The sequence below is a fragment of the Delphinus delphis genome, chromosome 19 (genome assembly GCF_949987515.2).
Source record: "Delphinus delphis chromosome 19, mDelDel1.2, whole genome shotgun sequence".
Classification (NCBI taxonomy): Eukaryota; Metazoa; Chordata; class Mammalia; order Artiodactyla; family Delphinidae; genus Delphinus; species Delphinus delphis.
In genome coordinates, this window is record NC_082701.1 from 6,008,078 (window position 1) to 6,027,601 (window position 19,524).

The 19,524-nt window shown below is 56.3% G+C and overlaps 1 protein-coding gene across 1 annotated transcript in view; it reads right to left on the minus strand.

The window, feature by feature from the left end:
* The window catches only part of SDK2 (sidekick cell adhesion molecule 2), a 263,335-nt gene that overhangs the window by 37,909 nt on the left and 205,902 nt on the right, over positions 1 to 19,524 (minus strand). The window contains exons 19-31 of the mRNA XM_059998549.1: positions 13,393 to 13,588; positions 13,091 to 13,189; positions 12,516 to 12,707; positions 10,792 to 10,913; positions 9,918 to 10,027; positions 9,666 to 9,816; positions 6,962 to 7,199; positions 6,068 to 6,183; positions 5,227 to 5,416; positions 3,667 to 3,765; positions 2,556 to 2,750; positions 1,284 to 1,485; positions 109 to 212 (exon numbers count right to left, since the gene is read on the minus strand). Coding sequence (XP_059854532.1) covers positions 109 to 212; positions 1,284 to 1,485; positions 2,556 to 2,750; positions 3,667 to 3,765; positions 5,227 to 5,416; positions 6,068 to 6,183; positions 6,962 to 7,199; positions 9,666 to 9,816; positions 9,918 to 10,027; positions 10,792 to 10,913; positions 12,516 to 12,707; positions 13,091 to 13,189; positions 13,393 to 13,588 — 2,014 coding nt within the window. The remainder of the gene's footprint in view (positions 1 to 108; positions 213 to 1,283; positions 1,486 to 2,555; positions 2,751 to 3,666; positions 3,766 to 5,226; positions 5,417 to 6,067; positions 6,184 to 6,961; positions 7,200 to 9,665; positions 9,817 to 9,917; positions 10,028 to 10,791; positions 10,914 to 12,515; positions 12,708 to 13,090; positions 13,190 to 13,392; positions 13,589 to 19,524) is intronic.

A 19,524-nucleotide genomic window follows, 5' to 3' on the forward strand; every position in this document is an offset into this window, starting at 1 on the left:
CCCAGCGCCCCACCCATCTTTGGAGGCTCCTCCCCCAGAAGAGCATGCCCAGGGCCCAGCAAGTGCCCAGGGGACCAAGAGAAAGAGACCCCAGTGGAGGGCACTGACCGGCCTGCAGGGTGGTCAGTGGTTCCGACTCCTTGCTGAACTCACTGTCCCCAATGTCATTGGTGGCCTTCACTCGGAACTTGTAGGACGTGAAGGGCTTGAGCCTGTGTAGGGGAATCGGGTTTGATGAACAGAGGTGTCCCCTAATGGCCCTGCCCCGCCGTCCCTGCTTCCCATCTCCCCAGGGCAGCCCCAGCAGCTGTGGGTCCATCACACAGACAGGCAACAAGCTCGGGCCAGGCCCTGGGGTGCCCTAGACCAGGCCAGCTCAGGGTGTGGCCTCACCTTGGCCGTAGCTAGATGCCAAAGGTCCCCAAGTGGAAACGTCCACATATCCCCTATCTGAGAGGGGCCTGGAGGTAGGAAAGCTCCAGTAACTTCCCCTCAGAGCTGACACCTCCCCCAGCCCTCTCTTGCATTTAGTGAATTCAGGAAGGGCTGAGGGTCTCAGGAGTTAACCAGCACTTCATCTCGATAAGCCTCATTTCCTCTGCAGGCAAACAGCTTCCTTTCTGATTTATTGAGGGTGGGAGGGGGAGTGAGGAGAAACGTCTTGCTCAAAACTCTCGGTCTCATCAACTGGAATGTTAAAAATACATCCCGGGCTTCCCTGGTGGCGCAGTGATTGAGAGTCCGCCTGCCGATGCAGGGGACACGGGTTCGTGCCCTGGTCTGGGAGGATCCCACATGCCGCGGAGCGGCTGCGCCCGTGAGCCATGGCCACTGAGCCTGCACGTCCGGAGCCTGTGCTCCGCAGCGGGAGAGGCCACAACAGTGAGAGGCCCGCGTACCGCAAAAAAAAAAAACCAAAAAAAACCCAAAAAAAACCCCACATCCCACTAGGAATTAAGTTGAAGGCAGAATTTTGGAGCGAAGCTCCACTCCCCTATTAAGGATGGAGAGGGAGGCTCCGCCTGGCTGGAGAAATCCAGCTAATGAAGGATGGCGGAGCCTTTCACGGAGGGGGCTTCTAGGCTCCAGAAATAGATAATAAGAGGCAGCCCTAACAAGGCTCCAGAGAGAGTGGGGAGGGAGGTTAGGACAGAGCTGGAGGGGATGAGCGTGGATGCGGAGAGGTCCCGGGGGATGCGGGCTGTGGAAGCGATCTGGGGGTGGGCGGGGTCTGGGCCGGGAGGGGCCGAGCGGAGATGCTGGCGGACACACGGGGGCCTCACCTGTCCACAACGAAGGCGGAGGCGTTGTGGCTCACAGAGGCTGAGTGCAGGGCCCACCTGCCGCTGGGCAGCTCGCGGGTCTGGATGGTGTAGTAGCGCACGGGGGACAGCCCGTCGCTCCCGGGCTCCCAGGACAGGAGCACGCTGCGTGCCTTCACGTTCTCCTGCTGCACCACGGGCTTGCTGGGGGGCTGCGGGCGGTCTGGAGGGGGTGGATCGGGGAGGAGCAGGTGAGGCCACGGCGGAGGTGGGGGTGCACTTTCTCGGCCCCCGGGAGCACTGATGCCCCCCATCCCATCCCATTTCTGCACGCAGGTCCCAACAGTCAGCACCGTGGCTCCTGGCCAGCGACTGTCCCTGGGCTACTCGAGGCCCAGGTGCCTGGGAATCTACACCCCCTGAGGGCAGCCCCAGCACAGGGCTGACAGTGAGGTGGTGTGAACGCCCCAGTTCCTTTGCCCCGGTCTGCACGGTGCTGAGATGGGACCTACGCTGTCCCCAGTGGGGTGGGGCTGAGCCCACATCTCCCTCGGTGGGACTCGGCTTTGTCCCCCGCGAGGGCTTGGCCTCTGCTCACTTCCCCACGCCCCATGGCGGGATTCTTGGTCTCTGCACTCTGGCTCTTGGGTGGATGAGTCTTTATTGCGGGACCTATCCTGTGCGTTGCAGGATGTGTAGCGGCGCCCCGGCCTCTACCCTCTAGATGCCAGGGGCACTTCCATTCCACCTGTGACACCCAGACTCTGCCCAGTATCCCGGGGTGGAGGCAAGGGCACCCTGGCTGAGAAGCACTGTCCTCCTGGTTTTTCCTGGGAACACTGTCTAATAAATCAGGCTCACAGGGATCTGGGGCTCAGGCCTGCTTCTGGGGAACCCAACTTTGGGCGAGAAGCCGGCTCAGGGAGGCAGGGCGACGGCAGCCAGGGCTCTAGGCTGCAGTCCCATCCTCCACCCAACTGGACACGGTCTCCTCTTGAGAAGGAGGGGAGAGAGGAAGGAAGCTGGTCTCACTGGCTTGCCCTTTAGAAAATCTGGGCAGGGCAGGACCCTGGGGAGGGGAACTCCCAGATCAGCTCTGGAAGTCTGCTGGAGCCCTTGCTGACCTTGGCCTCAGAGATTTGAGCCCACTTTCCATTCTGGACCAGGGCAAGAGACTCACAACTAGCCCACTCCCAGCCGTGCACGAGGAGATGGTGTGAGCTCCCGGGCCAGCTGCGGGTGCCCCCCCCCCCCGAGGCCCCCCAGGCCTCCCCAGTCCCGGTGGGCAGTCACCTCTCTTCTCCGTGGTCACCACCAAGGCCTCGGCGGCCTCTCCCCAGCCCTTGCGGGTCTGGGCCGTGATGCGGAACAGGTAGACGGACTCTGGCTTGAGGCCGGTGGCCGTGAACTGGCGGGCGCTGGGCACGAGCACCTCCACCGTGGCAGCGTTGGCCGTGGTGGCGTTGAGCCTGTGTGTGATCTGGTAGGCTGCGGGGAAGGAAGGAGACGGGCCGTGGGGAGGTGGGGCTGCGGGAGGCACGAGCAGGTGCTCTATGCAGCGTCTGCAACCCCCAGCCCAGCCCCCGACGAGGCAACTGAGGCTCAGGGAGGCCAGGCCACCTGCCAGGAATTGACCAAGCTGGAATTCCAGCCCAGGTCTTTCTAAGCCCAAACGCCTTCCCCCCACCCCCCAACCCCCAGCTCCATCGACTCTGTCTCCAGAGGCACAGCTTTCACAGGGGGCGGGTGCTGCACGATGCCAGGACTGAGCCCTGGACCGGCACAGGTGGTCCGATCCCCCATTCTACAGGTGAGGGGCTGAGGCCATGGAGGGAAGCCGACTTGCTCAAGTTCACACAGCTGTTCATTTCAAGCCTGTGAGTCTTCTCGTGTGTGTGTGTGTGTGTGTGTGTGTCTGCGTGTGTGTGTGTGTGTGCGTGTGTGTCTGCGTGTGCGTGTGTGTGTCTGCGTGTGTGTGTGTGTTAGCAGGAACCGTGACTACGAAATGATGCTTCCGACCTGTAGCATCCCTCCTGGGTGCCTTAGGCCTCCTTTCCCACCTGTGGGCGCGGCTGCGCTGAGCCAGCCAGTGCGCCCTCACCTGGCTACACTTAGGAACAGCGGCCGAGGGTCACCAGATGGCCAGTCCCCTGGGGACCTGGGTCACGTGGAGGCACAGAGCTGACCAATGGTCCCTGAGACACCTGAGCCCCAACCTTGCCCTCCAGCTGATAATCTTACAGGCTGAGATTTCCAGTAGGAGAAATTAGACTCACAACCATTCTTGAGGAATGTGGACACTTGTCCTGGGCTTAGCCTCTCTCCGGCCAAGACTGAACTGCCTCCTTTACACCTTATACCTCCTTCTTCCTGCAGCCAGGGCCCAGGAAGGGTACAGGCTTACCAAGAATGATGCCGTTGGGGGCGGCGGGGGGCTGCCAGATCAGCCGAACCGATGTGGTCCTCACCTCTGGGAACAGGATGCCCATGGGTGGTCCCGGGACTGGAGGGTAAGAGGAGAAGCAGGGGACACTGCAGCTGCTGCTCAGCCCCTAAACCAGCCCGGCTCCGGCAGAGCAGTACGGCGGGGGGCAGGGGAAGGGGTCACTCTGCTCGCTGAACTTTTGAGGAGTGTGTGTCTGTGCTTGGCACCGTGTCCTCACACAGGACAGGGAGATGCTATCAGTGAGGTTTATGCGTTACTTGGCAGGAACTAGACGGGGCCGAGGCTCCAGCTTTGGGGCAAATGAAAGCGCCAACCCCAAGCACACACCACTCCTCTTTCTGGACCTCACTCTGGAACCTGCGGGCCTGGAGCTCCACCACTCCTCTTTCTGGACCTCACTCTGGGACCCGCGGGCCTGGAGCTCCACCGCTCCTCTTTCTGGACCTCACTCTGCAACCCGCGGGCCTGGAGCTCCACCGCTCCTCTTTCTGGACCTCACTCCGGGACCCGCGGGCCTGGAGCTCCACCGCTCCTCTCTGGACCTCACTCTGGGACCCGTGGATGCGGAGCTCCCTGCCCAAACAGCCCCAGGCATGCTTCCCTTCTACAGGGGCCCGGAGCCACCCCCCTGAGGGTGTAGACTTGTCCCTCTGGACGGAGGGATGGCCAAGGGGCAGGTGTTTTGGGCAAATGCATGGAAACTGAATGATATGGGCCAGAGGAGATGGGGACGGGGGGAGACAACAGGGTGGCAGAGTCGGGGGATGGCTGGTGGGGCAGCTCTTCCCAGGCTGCCTCGATCTAATTCGGAATGCCAAGAAATCTGAGATTTCTAAACTTGAACTTGGCCTTCCAGGTCATTAGGAGGGTATATCTGTCACGGCAGGAGCGTAGAACATATTTAATTTAACAGATCATTAGCTTCATTTATCACTTTAGAACAGAGACATATGGTGTTTGGGCTTCGCTTTGCACTCTCGTCCTGACCCCACAAGTGTTTTTGGTGAGCAGTATGTGAGGATGTGTGTGGGGAGGAGAAAGGGGGGCAAAGGACCTGTCAGCTCAGCCTCCGATGGGGAGTTTTGCTGCAGAGATGAATGCCTGGAGCCCGGCAGGAGTCACTCATTTGCTAACAGGACCCGTAGGCTTGTGTAAAGGAAAAAATCAAGCCTTTCGCTTGCACAGACCTGGGCTCGGAGAGAGCCTGCCCCAGGTGAACAAGAAATCAAAGCGGGTACAAATCCTCTTTTCTGTTCACCTGTCCCCGAGAGACTGGATCAGATGCCAGTCTGCCCTTGCATTGTCATTTCTTCCTTAGGGATGCGCAGTTTGTAATTAGCATCCCTTGCAGTGGGGTTGGTGGCCCTCAGTGACCTGCTTCCCCCAGCAGAAGCCTGAGGCCACGGTTCCCTTTGGGGCAGAGAGAGACCTCAGAGGGGCGGGGCAGGGCTGGGCAGGGTAGGGGTGGACAAAGCGCAGCTCTCAGCCTTCCCCAGGCTCCCAGGGACGGAAACGCACCGTCATCCAGCGTCCGCTCCAGGATGGCAGGATGGCTGGGGCTGCCGTCCCCGATGCGCGTGAAGGCTAGCACCTGCACCTCGTACAGCACGTATTTGCCCAGGCCTGTGAGCTGGGCGCTGCGTGACGAGTTCCCTTCCACCAGCCAGAACCGGGGCTGGGAGTCTGAGTCCTTCTCCTTATACAGCACCTGTTGGAGCCCAGCGCAGGGGTGAGGGCCTCCGGCCTGGGTCTGGTCCCGCCAGAACCTCTCCTATCTCCTCCCCAGGAGCCAGGTGGGTGAGGATGAGTGGGCGGACCTGGGGCTCCCTGGAAGGGCTTGGTTCCCAGGTTACACAAGCCTAGTGCTCGGGGAGGGAGGGGGACACAAAGATGCAGTCAGCCATGCAGCTGGAAGGTTCCTTAGAGAGCATCCAGCTGAGAAAACAGGCCCAGAGAGGGGGCATGACTTGCCCAAGGTCACACAGCCAGTAGTGGCAGAGCTGGGATGTTAAGCTACGTCTCCTGACTTCCAGGCTGGGGCGGTAGGTGCAGCTTTGGGAGGAATTCTAGAAGATAATGGAAATTGAAGCTGGGCCCATCGGGGCTGAGAGTGAGGCTTGGGGCACCCAGTGTGGCCTCCTGGGGGAGGCAGAGCTGCCCCAAGGACCTCAGGCCTTCATGGGAAGCTTCCCCACCCCCAAGGGAGGACTCCTTGGTTGTCATGGTGACCAACGGATGCCGCCGGCAGATCCCCCGTATCCACTGTAGAAGGCAGAGTCCTGGGCCCCAGGGGGTTGCGAGGACAGGGAAGTGGGTGCAGGGGCTCCAGCCCCCTCCCGTGCTTGGATCTGGGACTCACCTTGTAGCCCAGCACCAGCCCGTTGCGGTCGGCCTCTGGGACTTCGCTCCAGCGAACCAGCATGCTGCTGGAGGTGGTGGCCAGCACAGACACGTTGGTGGGGCCCGAGGACGGCACTGGGGGAGAAAGGAGCGGAGAGAAGCAGCTCACGACCCAGAGCGGACCCGACAGTGGAGGGGGTGGAGTGGGGTCTGAGGAAGGAAACGGGGCACGGTCCCCAAGTAGCAAATTATTCTGCGACGATGATGCCTTTGGCTCCGGAGTGTCGCAGATGCTGCTTCTGGCTTCAGATCAGCCTCCCCGTTATCCCCCCTCAGACTAACGTTAGGATGAGACTGCATTTCCTGCCGGCGTAGCAGCGAGGGGTGGGGGAGGGGCTAGGGTGGGAAAGCAGCCGTCATTTAAAGGGCGTTAGGAAAAAGCCACAGAGCTACACGCCACACGCGGCTGGATGAGGGCTGCCTGTAGGCCGGGAGCACATATTCCGTGGGTGTCCCCTTGCCAGGCCCCTATGAGCCGCTGCTGCTTCTGGAATGTTCTGAGAGCTCACCCAACCCGTACCCTCTCCCCACCCCCCCACCTCCATCTTGGGGTCTCACAGGCACCGCTGGGTGTCAGGGTTACAAGTGGGGACACAGAGGCGGGAAGCCCCTCCTGGGAACCTCTGGAAGCAGTGCTGGGAAAATCAGGTTCTGGAAGGCGCGGCCACGCACACACAGGGTGCTCTGCGGGACGCTGAGCACAAGTAGGAAAAGGAGCCCAGGACATTTTCGCACAACAGCTCCAGCCTTTGAGCCCTTAGAAGGCCCTGAGGGCAGAGAGACAAAGGTGGGGGGTATCCCCAGGCCCCAGGGTGGCGAAGCGGGTGGGGTAGCTGGCATGAGGGGGCAGTACCTGACTCCCGGGTCCTGCCCAACACCGTCTGGCTCCAGGGCCCGCTCCCGATGGCGTTGAAGGCCTGCACCTGGACGCGGTACTCCGTCCACTCCTCCAGGTCTTCGATGGTGTACTCCCGTTCCACGCGGTCCTGGACCACGTGGCTCAGTGTCTTGCCGTGGCCGTCCGCCCGGCTGTACTTGATCTTGTAGCCCACCGACTCGGGGTTCCCGTTGTATTCCATCTCTGGGAGAGGCTGCGGGAGGGCAGGGTGGGAAAAGCAGCTGTGAGGCCAGGCCCACCTAGCGTATGGAAGAACTGCCTGGCTCGTGCTGCCTCTTCCAGGCAGCCTTCGGGATTACCCAGCCCACTGTCCAGCCCGTCAGCACCCATGTGAGGCGCTCTCACCCCTGGGTGTGGCTTAGTTGTGTAACTCTGTGCTTCTGACAGTCCCACCATCTCCCTGTCTCTCTACCCTGGGCTCAGAGGAGAGGCGGCATCCACTCTTCATCGTGCAGGTGACAAATTTATGACCCTGCCAGGGGAGGTGGCCCTGGTGAAGAGGCATAAAGGCTGTCTGTCCCACACTCAGCACCTGTGGCAGTGGCTGTCTCTGCCACTTAACTCCCTCACTCAGCCTGCCAACATATACGTATGTAACTGCCTACGGCACGCCTGGTCTCAGGCTGTGTCTGCCCTTGGAGAAGCAGGCATGTGAAGGCAGCACCTCAGGCCTGGGCGGAGCTCCAGCCACTGTCAGGAGGTCCTTCCATCCAGCACACCTCCGTCTCTCCCGCTGCAGTTTCAGCCTCCTTCTTTTTGTTTGAGTCTCAGTGAAGAGAAAAAAGACAGCTTCATCTCCTGAGCCTATGATTAGGCTGGTGGGGCTGTGGTCACCGGCTCAAGGTCATGCGGATGAACTTGGGCAGTGCTGATAAGCGGTGGAGGTCTTTGTACACTGGGGGCAGCCTGGGATCTGAAGCAGGCGCGAGCTGAGGGCCCAGCCTTCAGATTCTCCTCTGAAGGTGACAGGGCTGGAGCTGGGGCATCCTCAGCCCTCACCTGCCCGCATTCTGCTTCCCCAGAGGCTCCGACGAGCCCGTGATCCGCAGGCCCTGCACGTCCTGACCTACTTTCTCTGGCTGCTCGGCCTCTGCCTCACCGCCTACGTCCCCCGTCCCTCCTGCCAGCCCCCGCTCCTACAGACACTCAGTGAAGCAGACTAGAGACCATTAAGACAGCAATCAACGGGCCTGAGAGCTTGAGATGGGCCTCGAGCACATGCCCTCCTACCTGCTAAGGAAAGGCAGCGGGCCATGCGCCATTAGGTGGGACCGGAGGGGCCCAGGGCCCCGCACAGTGCAACCCCTGCCTTTTATTCCCCCTCCAGCTCCCACCCTACGTACCAGACTTTTTAGCCTTTTAGTATTTGGAAACCTTAAAGTGAGATGCAGAAGGGACGTGGGGAGCAGCCTGGAGGGGAGCAGAGCTGAGGTGAGAAGCGGGGGGTCGGCGAGGGGCGAACTGGGCCTGACAGCTCTGCCTGCTGCTGGTCCCAGCCGCCTGGGAGGGCCGTCGTCATTCATAACTAGCGCTCGTCTGGGCTGATGGCCATTAGCGCCTCCATCAGGCGTGTCCGGGCAAGCGAAAGGCAGCAATGACTTTCTGGTAAATCTCAGCCCACAGCTCGGGGTTTTGCAAGTTGAGTTTGTGGCAACTAGTAAGACATCTTTAGTGGAAGCAAAAAAGAGTTGCATGGCCGGAGGGGCCTGGTGAAGTGGAGGCAGGCAGCTCCCCCTCAAGCTATCATTCCTGGATTCTCTAAGGAGCCGGGCTGTTCGGTGCTGGCCCCATGTCTGCTTGTCTAGGAATTCCTCTTGGGTTGCTGCTTTGCGGCGATCGCGCCGGGAAACGCGGTTCCAGGCGATGTCCTGGGGGAGAAATGCTCTCTCCTGTTCCCCAGAAGATGGGCTGGCTCAGGGGTTAGGGCGGCGGATTTTGGGGGCCAGACTCCCCGGGTTGGGATCCCGAGCCCTGCTGTTAACTAGGGGGTGTGTATGGGGGGGTCTTGGGCCAGTTATTCCACCTCTCTCTGCCTCAGTTTCCTCATCTGTAAAGTGGGGGCCAGGATCACTGTCACAGGCTCGTGGAGAGGGTTCAAGGTCCAACTCTGACAGCACTCAGAACCCAGCTTGGCAGGAGGAGAAGCCCTCTGCACGGATTACTCACTCGTGCAGGGTCACCGGGGTAATGACCCTCAATGTGGAACCCTGATCTGTGGGGACAGAGCCTAATGCCTCCCCGACCCCCCCTCAACCTGAGAAGCAACCCCTCCCTCTCTGACTTGGTGGGTGAGACAACTTACATCCGAAGCCCAGAACCACCCCGGGAGCTGTGTGACTGTGGGTGAATTCCTAACCTCTCGGAGCCTGTTTTCTTAGCTGTAAATTGGGAGAGTACCATGTCCTTTGCAGGATTACTGGGAGGATTAAATGGAAGAAAAATAATGTAAAATGCTTGGCGTGTGGCAATACTCAATGAACAGTATTTTCGAGCTTTTTTTCACGTGGGGCGTTTGTTCATTGGACTAAGACTGATGCTCAGAACAGAGGAGGGGCCTGGAGGGAATCCCGTGGACGCCTGCTTTGAGGCAGTGACACCTCTGCAGGGTGCTGAGGTCCGAGGAGACGTCCCACCCCCGCCGCCCTCGCGGGAGCCTCACCACCCAGCGGAGCCACAGGCTGGTCTCACTCGCCGTGCGCAGCGTCACGTTGGCCGGGGCCATGTCAGGGGGCGCCTGGAGGGTCTGGATCTTTCTGGAAGGCTGGCTGGGTGGGCTAGTGCCCACGATATTCACCTGGCGCATGCGGAAGCTGAGATGGGCGGAGACGGGTGAGCAAAATGGTGAGGGCAGGACCCCAGGGCCAAAGCCCGTCCCAGGCCGGGCAGCCCCCGCCCCTTCCTAACCCATTACCTGTAGTAGGTGAAGGGGTTCAGGTCGGGCACCTCCATGGACCGGGCGTCGGGCTCGTTGGGGAGCTGGTGAATCAGCAGCCACTCCTCTCCCTCCCCGACCACGCCCACCTGAAAATGGAGACACCCTTAGACCTGGCCAGCCTGCCGGGCTGAGATGCTCTGAGCCCCAGCTCCCGGGAGGTGTAGCCCGGCCCAGGGAAGGTCTTGACACAAACCCCAGGGCTCACCCGGAGGGCACCACAGGGGGCCCCCATCTTTCCAGGCCCTTAAACAAGACTTCAAGTGGGACCCCGAGCCCTCCTGCATCAGAAGCTCACGGGATGCTTATATAAACCCACTCCTGGGCGCTGCCCTTGACCCAGCCAATCAGAACCCCCGGGGGTGGTGCCCAGGCGCCTGCATATCTATCAGCAGTAAGTTCCCAGGTGATTCTCCCCAACACCCTGGCACGCTTCTTAAAACCCCAGCTAAATCAAAATCAGAATTTCTGGGGGTGGGACCCAGGTGCTGGAACTTCTGAACACTCCCCTGGTGCAGGCAAAGGTGAGACCCATGGGTGTAAAGGGCTGCAGGAAGCAGCTGGTTATTTCTCTAGGCTAGCCAGTCACCACCCTGACCAGAGGAGGGTGTGTGTGTGTGTGTGTGTGTGTGTGTGTGTGTGTGTGTGTGTGTGTGTGTGTGTGTGTGTGTGTGTACGCAGGTGAGGTGCAGGTGGAACTGTGGGCATTTCTGGTGTATCTGACTTTCTGATAGTTGCATGTGAAACTCACACAGATTGAAACACACATGTGATTTGCTCTCAAGAGCAGGCGTGCGGCCAAGGCCGGGGAGCAGGCTGCCCAGGCTGTAGGGCTCTCCTCCGGCAGCTTTACCTGGGCCTCCACCAGCCAGCGGGAGATGGAGGTCTTCCCATCATAACCTGGCCTGAACTGCAAGGTCACGGAGCGGGGGCCGATGTTGGAAATGCCCAGGTTGGTGGGGGCTCCTGGGAGTTCTGGAAAAGGAAAACAGGGCAGGAAAGGAGTGAGAAGAAGGTCCTTCCACCCCCCACAGGACTCTCCAGGCACGGGGTGGAGGGGGGGGGGCTGTGTGTCGCAATTTCCTAGACACCTCGGAGTAGGAGCATGGCCGAGGCCTCAACCCACAACACGGCCTTCGGCCCTGCATCTAAGGCTCACTGTGTTCAGACCAGGGACCGAGGTAGGCTCGGGGCTGAGAGAACCCCCCAGGGCCAGGAAACGGGGGCTGGGCTTCCTGAATGAATTCTCTCCATCTACACACAACCCATTACAGCCCTCCCAAACCAATAATGGCTGAGGGAGGTCAGAAGGAGGGGTGAGGACGGGAGGAAGCCCCTGTATTCTTTTTTTTTTTAATTATTAACTTTATTTAGTTTTTGGCTGCGTTGGGTCTTCGTTGCTGCACACGGGCTTTCTCTAGTTGCAGCGAGCGGGGGCTACTCTTCGTTGAGGTGCATGGGCTTCTCACTGCGGTGGCTTCTCTCGTGGAGCACGGGCTCTAGGCACACGGGCTCAGTAGTTGTGGTCGCGGGCTCTAGAGCGCAGGCTCAGTAGTTGTGGCGCACGGGCTTAGTTGCTCCGTGGCATGTGGGATCTTCTAGGACCAGGGCTCGAACTCGTGTCCCCTGCATTGGCAGGCAGATTCTTAACTGCTACACCACCAGGGAATTCCCAAAGTCCCTGTATTCTGACCAGGAACCTTGGGGTTCAGGGTGAACAGAGAGAGAACAGATTCCGGGGTCGGACTGTCTGAGTTGAAATCCAACTCCACTGCTTCTGATGCTGTGTGCCTTTGGGCAAGTTACCTAACCTTTCTGTGCCGCAGTCTCTTCCTCGGTAAAATGGAGATGATAATAACATTGCCTACCTCAGGGTTGTTGGGAGGGCTAAGTGCACGGATGCACTGAGCTCTGGGCCAGGTGAGCACTACAGAGTATCACTTGGGGTCAATTGAAGCTCAGGTATCTCAACCACCTTGGTGGGCAGGTCGAGGGATTCTGGCCGCATCGCACAAGCACAGACTTACAGACCCAGACAGGACCACATGGCTACCCAGTGTGTCTCTCCATAGACACAGATGGGGAAACTGAGGCACGGGGGGGACGCTTGACTTGCTCAGGGTCACAGAGCCTGGCAGAAGCGCGATGGGGGCCAAAGCTTGCTGTTTACACCGGGGGTGAGGTTATTCTCACCCTGCTCTATCCCCTTCCCAACCAACATTTCCACTGGTTGGAATTCGTTTGGACCTTTTGGGCGACAGTGAGAATTCTTCCCCTGAATCATAGATACCGCTGCTTGATGCAGAGCCTGGAGCAGAGGGAGGGGGCAGTGGCGGAAGGAGGCAAGGGTGGGGTTCTGCGGGGGCCCGGGCTCCCCGAGAGTCAGAGGAGGAAGCGGCAGCAGCCCACACGGCCTCACCATCACGAGGATGCAGCCGGCCCTGGGAGGACCCGGGAACCCCAGACTCCAGGGAGGGGAGAGCTGTGTGGGAAGAAGCCAATCTTCCTGAAGAAGGGGCCTCCTCCCGAACAGGAGAACAAGAGGCCAGGAGCCCAGCGCTGGAGGCAGGCACCCACCTGGAGGCACCCCGGAGGAGATGGTTGAGGCAGACACCTGGCCCTGGCCCTTGGCGGTCATGGCGGCCACCTCGATGGTGTAGGTGGTGAGCGCGGTGAGGCCCGTGACGCGGTACTCCAGGGTGACGTTGGGCAGGTAGTGTGTCACGCGGGTGTTGGTCCGGTTATACTCCTCCCAGGAGATCCGATATCCTGGGGAGAGGCCCCAGTGTGGTGTGAGCTTGGCTGGGACCTTAACCTTCTGCCCTGCTTCTCACTTCCTTACTAGTCTGGCAGTTAGACACGCATTGGAAGGAGGGGGCCGAGGGAGGTGGGAGCATCGTGCCTGGGGCTCCGGGTGTAACCTGGGTGGGTGCCCCTCGTTGGGTGTGGATTGCAGGAGGGAGGGTGGTCACTGCGGCTGAAGATCTGGGATGCGGCTCAGAGCACAGGGGCTGAGAGCCTCCCATGAGTCCTTTCTAAGAAAGAGTGGCCTGCTGGGAAGCTCTGGATGACACTAGGTCGAAGGGAGGGGCATGGACGGGCGGGCCTTTGCCGCCCGTCTCACCCCGGGGCAGCGATGCCGTGGCGCCTACCTGTGAGAATGCCGTTCTTCTCCCCTGGTTCTTGCCAGCTGACCTTCAGCGAGGTGTCCAGGATTTCAGTGAAGCTCAGGTGTCCCACGGGCCCTGGCACTGTACCCAAAAGGGTCCCCCACCCACCCAATGCCAGTTAGAGCCGGAGAGAGACCACCGTCCTCAAGACAGCCCGTGGGGCTCCAGGGGTGACCCCCGGCTCGAAGACAAACAAGAGCAGGGCCGTCCTGGGCCTGGAGCGCTCAGCCTGGCCCGTGGAGGGGGGTGGGGGCAGAGGGAGCCGGGGTTAGGGCGCTGCCTACCGTCCTCGTGGGTGCGCGCCAGCTGCGGGGTGCTGCGAGGCCCGTCGCCAGGGGTGGTGAAGCACAGCACCGAGGTGAAGTACTCAGTGAACTTCTTCAGGCCCGACACAAAGCCCACGTGGATGCTGTCTTGAAAGTTGGGCCGGGCGGTCACCATGGTAACCTCCTCTTCCTGCTCTGGCTCCCAGGCCATCAGCTGCGGAGAGGGCAGCCACTCAAGCAGGGCGGCAGCGAGCACGCGCCAGCAGAGGCCCAGCGCTTTCCCACAGGCTGGGCCAACGGACAGAGAGTGTCCGGGAGCCCAGCTTTCCTAGGGTCCCTCCTCCCAGGGAGGGGAGGCCGGGCGGATACCCACAGGCCACTGGAGCATCTGTCCTCTGGGAGCTCACTTTGGTGTGCTGCTCCATTTGCTGAGTGATTTACTCTAAGCAAGGTACTGGGCAGGGTGGTTTCAGTGTGTCGTCTCCCACTCGATTCCCACAGCAACCCCACAGGGAGGTACTTGACCAAGACTGGCTACATAATTTGCAGGTCCAGTGCAAAATGCAAATGGAGGCCCCCTTGTTCAAAAATTACGAAGAATTTCCAGAGACAGCAGCAGAGCATTTAACTGAACGTGGGGTCCTTCTGAGCGTGGAGCCCTGAACCCCCACACAGGCATGAAGCCAGTCTTGTTTTTTACAGATGACGAAACGGGCTCAGAGAGGCTAAGTGACTTACAATATATCACACAGCTCCTGGGTAGCTAAGGGTCTTTGCTTCTACACCTGGGCTCCCATGCCTCTCTCTGCCTGGGCCGGGGCAGTGCCTCCTAAGAACTCCAGTATGTAGATAACTCTCTCTTTTAAACTTGTTCCAAGTTGGGATTTCAACTGTAACCATCCTCTAGAGGTGGAGCATTGGCAAGAAAACCCCGTCTGGAAATTCAGCATCACTTTTCCTCTAATCTCCACTCTACATATCCCAGCCATAATTGCATAAACTCCCCACCTCCCCTTCCTTCCTCTTTTATTAAAAATTGAAGAATAAAGTTGATTTACAATGTTGTGTTAACTTCTGCAAAGTAATTCATTTATACATCCTTTTTTTATTATTATTTTTTTTTTGCGGTTCGCGGGCCTCTCACCATTGTGGCCTCTCCCGTTGCGGAGCACAGGCTCTGGACGCGCAGGCTCAGCGGCCATGGCTCACGGGCCCAGCCGCTCCGCGGCATGTGGGATCTTCCCGGACCGGGACACGAACCCATGTCCCCTGCATCGGCAGGCGGACTCTCAACCACTGCGCCACCAGGGAAGCCCTATACATTCTTTTTTTTTTAATATTCTTTTCCATATGGTTTATCACAGGATAGTGAATATAGTTCCCTGTGCTATACAGTAGGACCTTGTTGTTTATCCATCCTATATATAATACTTTAGCATTAAATACAGCATCTGCTATGTTAGCATCTGCTAACCCCAAACTCCCAATCCATCCTTCCCCCAGCCCTCTCCCCCTTGGCAACCACAAGTCTGTTCTCTGTGAGTCTGTTTCGTAGACAACTTCATTTGTGTCGTATTTTAGATTTCACATATGAGTGACATCGCGTGGTGTTTGTCTTTCTCTGTCTGACTCAGTTCACTTAGCAGGAACATCTCTAGTTGCATCCGTGTTGCTGCACGTTCCTGCTGCTTCTTGACCTCCCGCCCCACACTCCTATTTTCTGGGCCCTTTGTCTGTCTCTAACAATGACAGCTGGTCTCACAGATTTCCTCAATTATTTCAAATTGATTAAATAGCAATTAATGGTGAAAAGCTATGCTGGATGAATTTTAATAAGCCTGGGTATTTATAGACATAAAACAATACCACGCCAATGTCTCTTGATTAACTCAGACCCATGACAATGCTTCATCTCCTCCTTTTCATGGCCGTGTGTTTATAAAGCATGTTTGGAAATTTAATTGGTATTGTGAAAAGATAGCCTATAGCAAGTTAATTAGATACCAATTAGACCCTAAAAATACTAATCAGAAACACTAAGTGGTATTTAATACGTAGGTTAAATACCATCCTTATTGCGGTTATCTTGTTTCATAGCAATTCAATTGCTGAACTTTGCTGGAGTAGATTAAGGAACAAGCTTGATGTTTTAATATACTTTAATCAATGTAATTGCGAATTAATTACACCATTAGAATTGTGTGGTGCATTCTCCAGTAAGTGCAAAATCTGGGTAAATATTATTTTTTCGGGTTTAGGCCAATTGTGATCACTACTATTTAAAAAAATAAGGGACAAAGAATGTCTTGACAGGTGCCTTAAAGCACATTCACAGGGAATTGTCTTCAGATATGACAAAGAAGATGGGGACAGGGTGATGGTAGTGCGGTTGGGTGGAGTCATGACCACAGCAGCATCCTCCAGGTCCAGGCCCAGAGCCCAAGACGGAGGCAGGACAGGGGTTGCTTCAAAACATTTACTCTGGGATGTGAACCACGTGTCCTGTAGCTGCATCCAAAGAGGAGGAGGCTAAGGGGTTAAGAGGCCTCTCCCTCAGGTCCAGGAAGACAATAGAATTGTCTTCTGCACCTCTATTGCTTCCAAGGGGCTGGGCTCTGGGCAGCCATGGGGTGGAGGCTGTGCTCCACACACACACTGGGCTCTGGTCCCATGAGCCCTTCCCGTGTGCCTGGCACTGGGTTAAGCCCATCACGGACCAGTCCCGTTTCACCATCACGATGAGGATGACATGCGAATCACTGTCCTGTGCTGCTACAAAAAGGAAACCAAGGCTCAGGAAGGTTGAGGACTGGTCAGTGCACAGGGGACCACCTGGATCTGGCTTCAGATTTGTGGACCTGAGACCTTAGACGCAGCCCTCTATCTGCCAAGGTACACACAGCTGCCAGGTGAGGGCTGGGGGTTCTCCACGCCTGCTCTTGTTACCGGGGGTCAGCGCTGATTGACTTCCTCAGGTCCTTGGTCTTGGATTCTAAGCAGACTGGGCTGCCCTGAGCATGGCTGGGGTGTGTGGGTGAGTGTGCTTGTGGGGGGACTTCAGATCTAGATGGTGGGACAGGCAACTCCAGCTTAGACAGCAGAGGCCCAGGGGGTCACCCCTGTAACTGAAAGGTGTGTGTGTGTGTGTGTGTGTGTGTGTGTGTGTGTGTGTGATGGTGGGGGGGCCAGGGTGCAGAATGTGCAGCCAAAGCCGAGAGAAAGGACGACAGAGCACAGCTTTGCCATTTACTGTGTGACCCTGGGAAAATCACTCAACCTCTCTGAGCCTCAGGCTATTACAGGAGCCGGTATTAGCTACCTCACTGGTTGTGGGGAAAAGGGCTGAACTGACGTGCCTCCTGTTTCTGATGGAGGCAGTACCTCGCGGGCTCGAGAGTCTAGGAGAGTATAACCTGCTAGATTCTGGAGTTAAAAACAAGTAGGGGAAATTCTCTTTTGCACCCTCCCTTTGTCTTTCCCTCTACTTTTCTATCTCTTTTGCACGGATTCGCACAAAACATCCTGGAAGGATATGTAAGAAATTAACAACGGTGGTTCCCTGGAGTGTGGAGAATTTCAAGGTTGGGTGGGATAGAACCAGGCAGATGAGGGACTGGGCTGGCATGGCGTGAGATGGAGGATGTCTGCCTGCTACAAGTTTATCTTTTTACATTTGTTGGTTTTTGAATCGTGTAACTATATTCCCAGTTAAAAATTAAATTAAAAAACTAAAAAAATAACGGGGGCGGTTTGGCAATAGCAGCAAAATTATGCACATTTACCTTTTGACCCAGCAATCTCATTTCTAAGAGTCTGTTTCAGAGTTATATGTGACAGTACGAAAAAATGTAGGCACAAAACTATTCACTGCAGAAATCTTTGTTATAGTAAAAGACTGGAAACAACCAAAATGTCATCACTAGGGAGCTGGCTGACTAAACAATGGGAGATCCACATAATGGAACACGATACAGATTTTTTAAAAAGGGACAAGGAATATCTCTATATACTCTTACAGAGAGACCTCCAGGATACAATGTAAATAAAAAAGCAAAATGGAGAATGTATGTGGAGTACACTGTCATTTATCTAAGAAGGCGACGGTACATATTTATACACGCGTAGCTTTTGTTTATGTTAAAGACATGGAAGGGAAAACCGAACCAAACCAACAAACAAAAAGAAATCACTTCTCTTGGGAAGGAGGAGGACCAGAATTCAGGCTGATTTTTTTCTGAATTAACTTTGCTTTGTAGATTTAACTTTGGAACCACGTAAATATGCTACATAATTATAGAATAAAATTAAATTAAAAAATCAATCCCTAAAAATCGAAACCCAAATGAAACAAATGAACCTCACTGTATATTGAATTGGAGCAAAATTACACAGAAAGAAACCATTTCAGAGACTTTGCAGCACAGAAAGGGGGGGACTGTATCCCTGGTGGGATACCTCCTGAGAAGTACAGATAATCTGAAACTATTTTCAGTAATCACAGTGTTGATATTGCTGTTCTGAAACTGTTGTGGGTATTTGTGGGATCAAGTAGTGAGTAACTCTGTTGCTGTGGAAGAAACTAGGTTTTCAGAATGGACAAAAGAGAGACAAAAGACCAATGAGATTATTTTTAAAATGTTAGAGTCCTGAAATTGAATTGGAAGTATCAGTATGTGTTTTATCTTTAAAAAAAGTATTTCTGAGTTGTCCATTCACAGGGCCTTGAAACAACAACCAATGCTAGAACCAGGAGCAGCCCCAGTGCCCAGATTTTGGTATCTAACTATCATTAAAAGAAACAAGGGGGCTTCCCTGGGGGCGCAGTGGTTAGGAGTCCGCCTGCCGATGCAGGGGACGCAGGTTCGTGCCCCGGTCCGGGAGGATCCCACGTGCCGTGGAGCGGCTGGGCCCGAGAGCCATGGCCGCTGAGCCTGCGCGTCCGGAGCCTGTGCTCCGCAAGGGGAGAGGCCACGATAGTGAGAGGCCCGCGCACCGCAAAAAAAAAAAAAAAAAAAAAAAAAAAGAAACAAGGGCTCCTTGATGACATGGCTGATCCCAGGCACAGGGCAGGAAAAGGAGCTACCTTGGGCCACCCTGTCATACCAGATAGCAAGGAACCTATCAAAGACTCCTGGGGCAGGCTTCCCTGGCGGCGCAGTAGTTGAGAATCTGCCTGCCAATGCAGGGGACACGGGTTCAAGCCCTGGTCTGGGAAGATCCCACATGCCACGGAGCAACTGGGCCCGTGAGCCATGGCCGCTGAGCCTGCGCATCTGGAACCTGTGCTCCGCAACGGGAGAGGCCGTGACAATGAGAGGCCTGTGCACCGCGATGAAGAGTGGTCCCCGGGCTTCCCTGGTGGCGCAGTAGTTGAGAGTCCGCCTGCCAATGCAGGGTACACGGGTTCAAGCCCTGGTCTGGGAAGATCCCACATACCGCGGAGCGGCTGGGCCCCATGAGCCATGGCCGCTGAGCCTGCGCGTCCGGAGCCTGTGCTCCGTAACAGGAGAGGCCACAGCAGTGAGAGGCCCGCGTACAGCAAAAAAAAAAGAGTGGCCCCCGCACGCCACAACTAGAGAAAGCCCTCGCACAGAAACGAAGACCCAACACAGCCAAAAATAAATAAATAAATAAAATTTTAAAAAAAGAATTAAAAAAAAAAGACTCCTGGGGCCACATCAAAAGGACTCACCAACTTGGAAGAGGTGGGTGATGGGTCAATTTGGTATCAATGAGAGTAATAATGGCAGTGGATTGAAACATATCAGACGTATTAAAAATCCTTAAGGACATAATAATACTAACAAAAACAAAACAAAAAGATGCCTCCCTCTGCCCCCATCCAAACTCATCCGTCACCTTAGAAGATGCTATGGAACCAATTCACTATTCTGAAAATTGTTAAGTCATGGAAGAGAACTGAGCATTTACCATGCTTTTCCTAGACGAACTAAACCTTCAGGTAACCAAAAAGTTGTTAACGGAAAAATTCTTTTGGGGGGAAAGTATTTCAACTCATAAATCAAGGAGAAATCATAATATTCAAGTATCCTCATTTTGATACTTGAATACATTTCATATCCTCAAGTATCCCCTATTGAGATAATAGAGCACACAGGGGTGGTCAACGGTCACCACATCCTAGTAAGA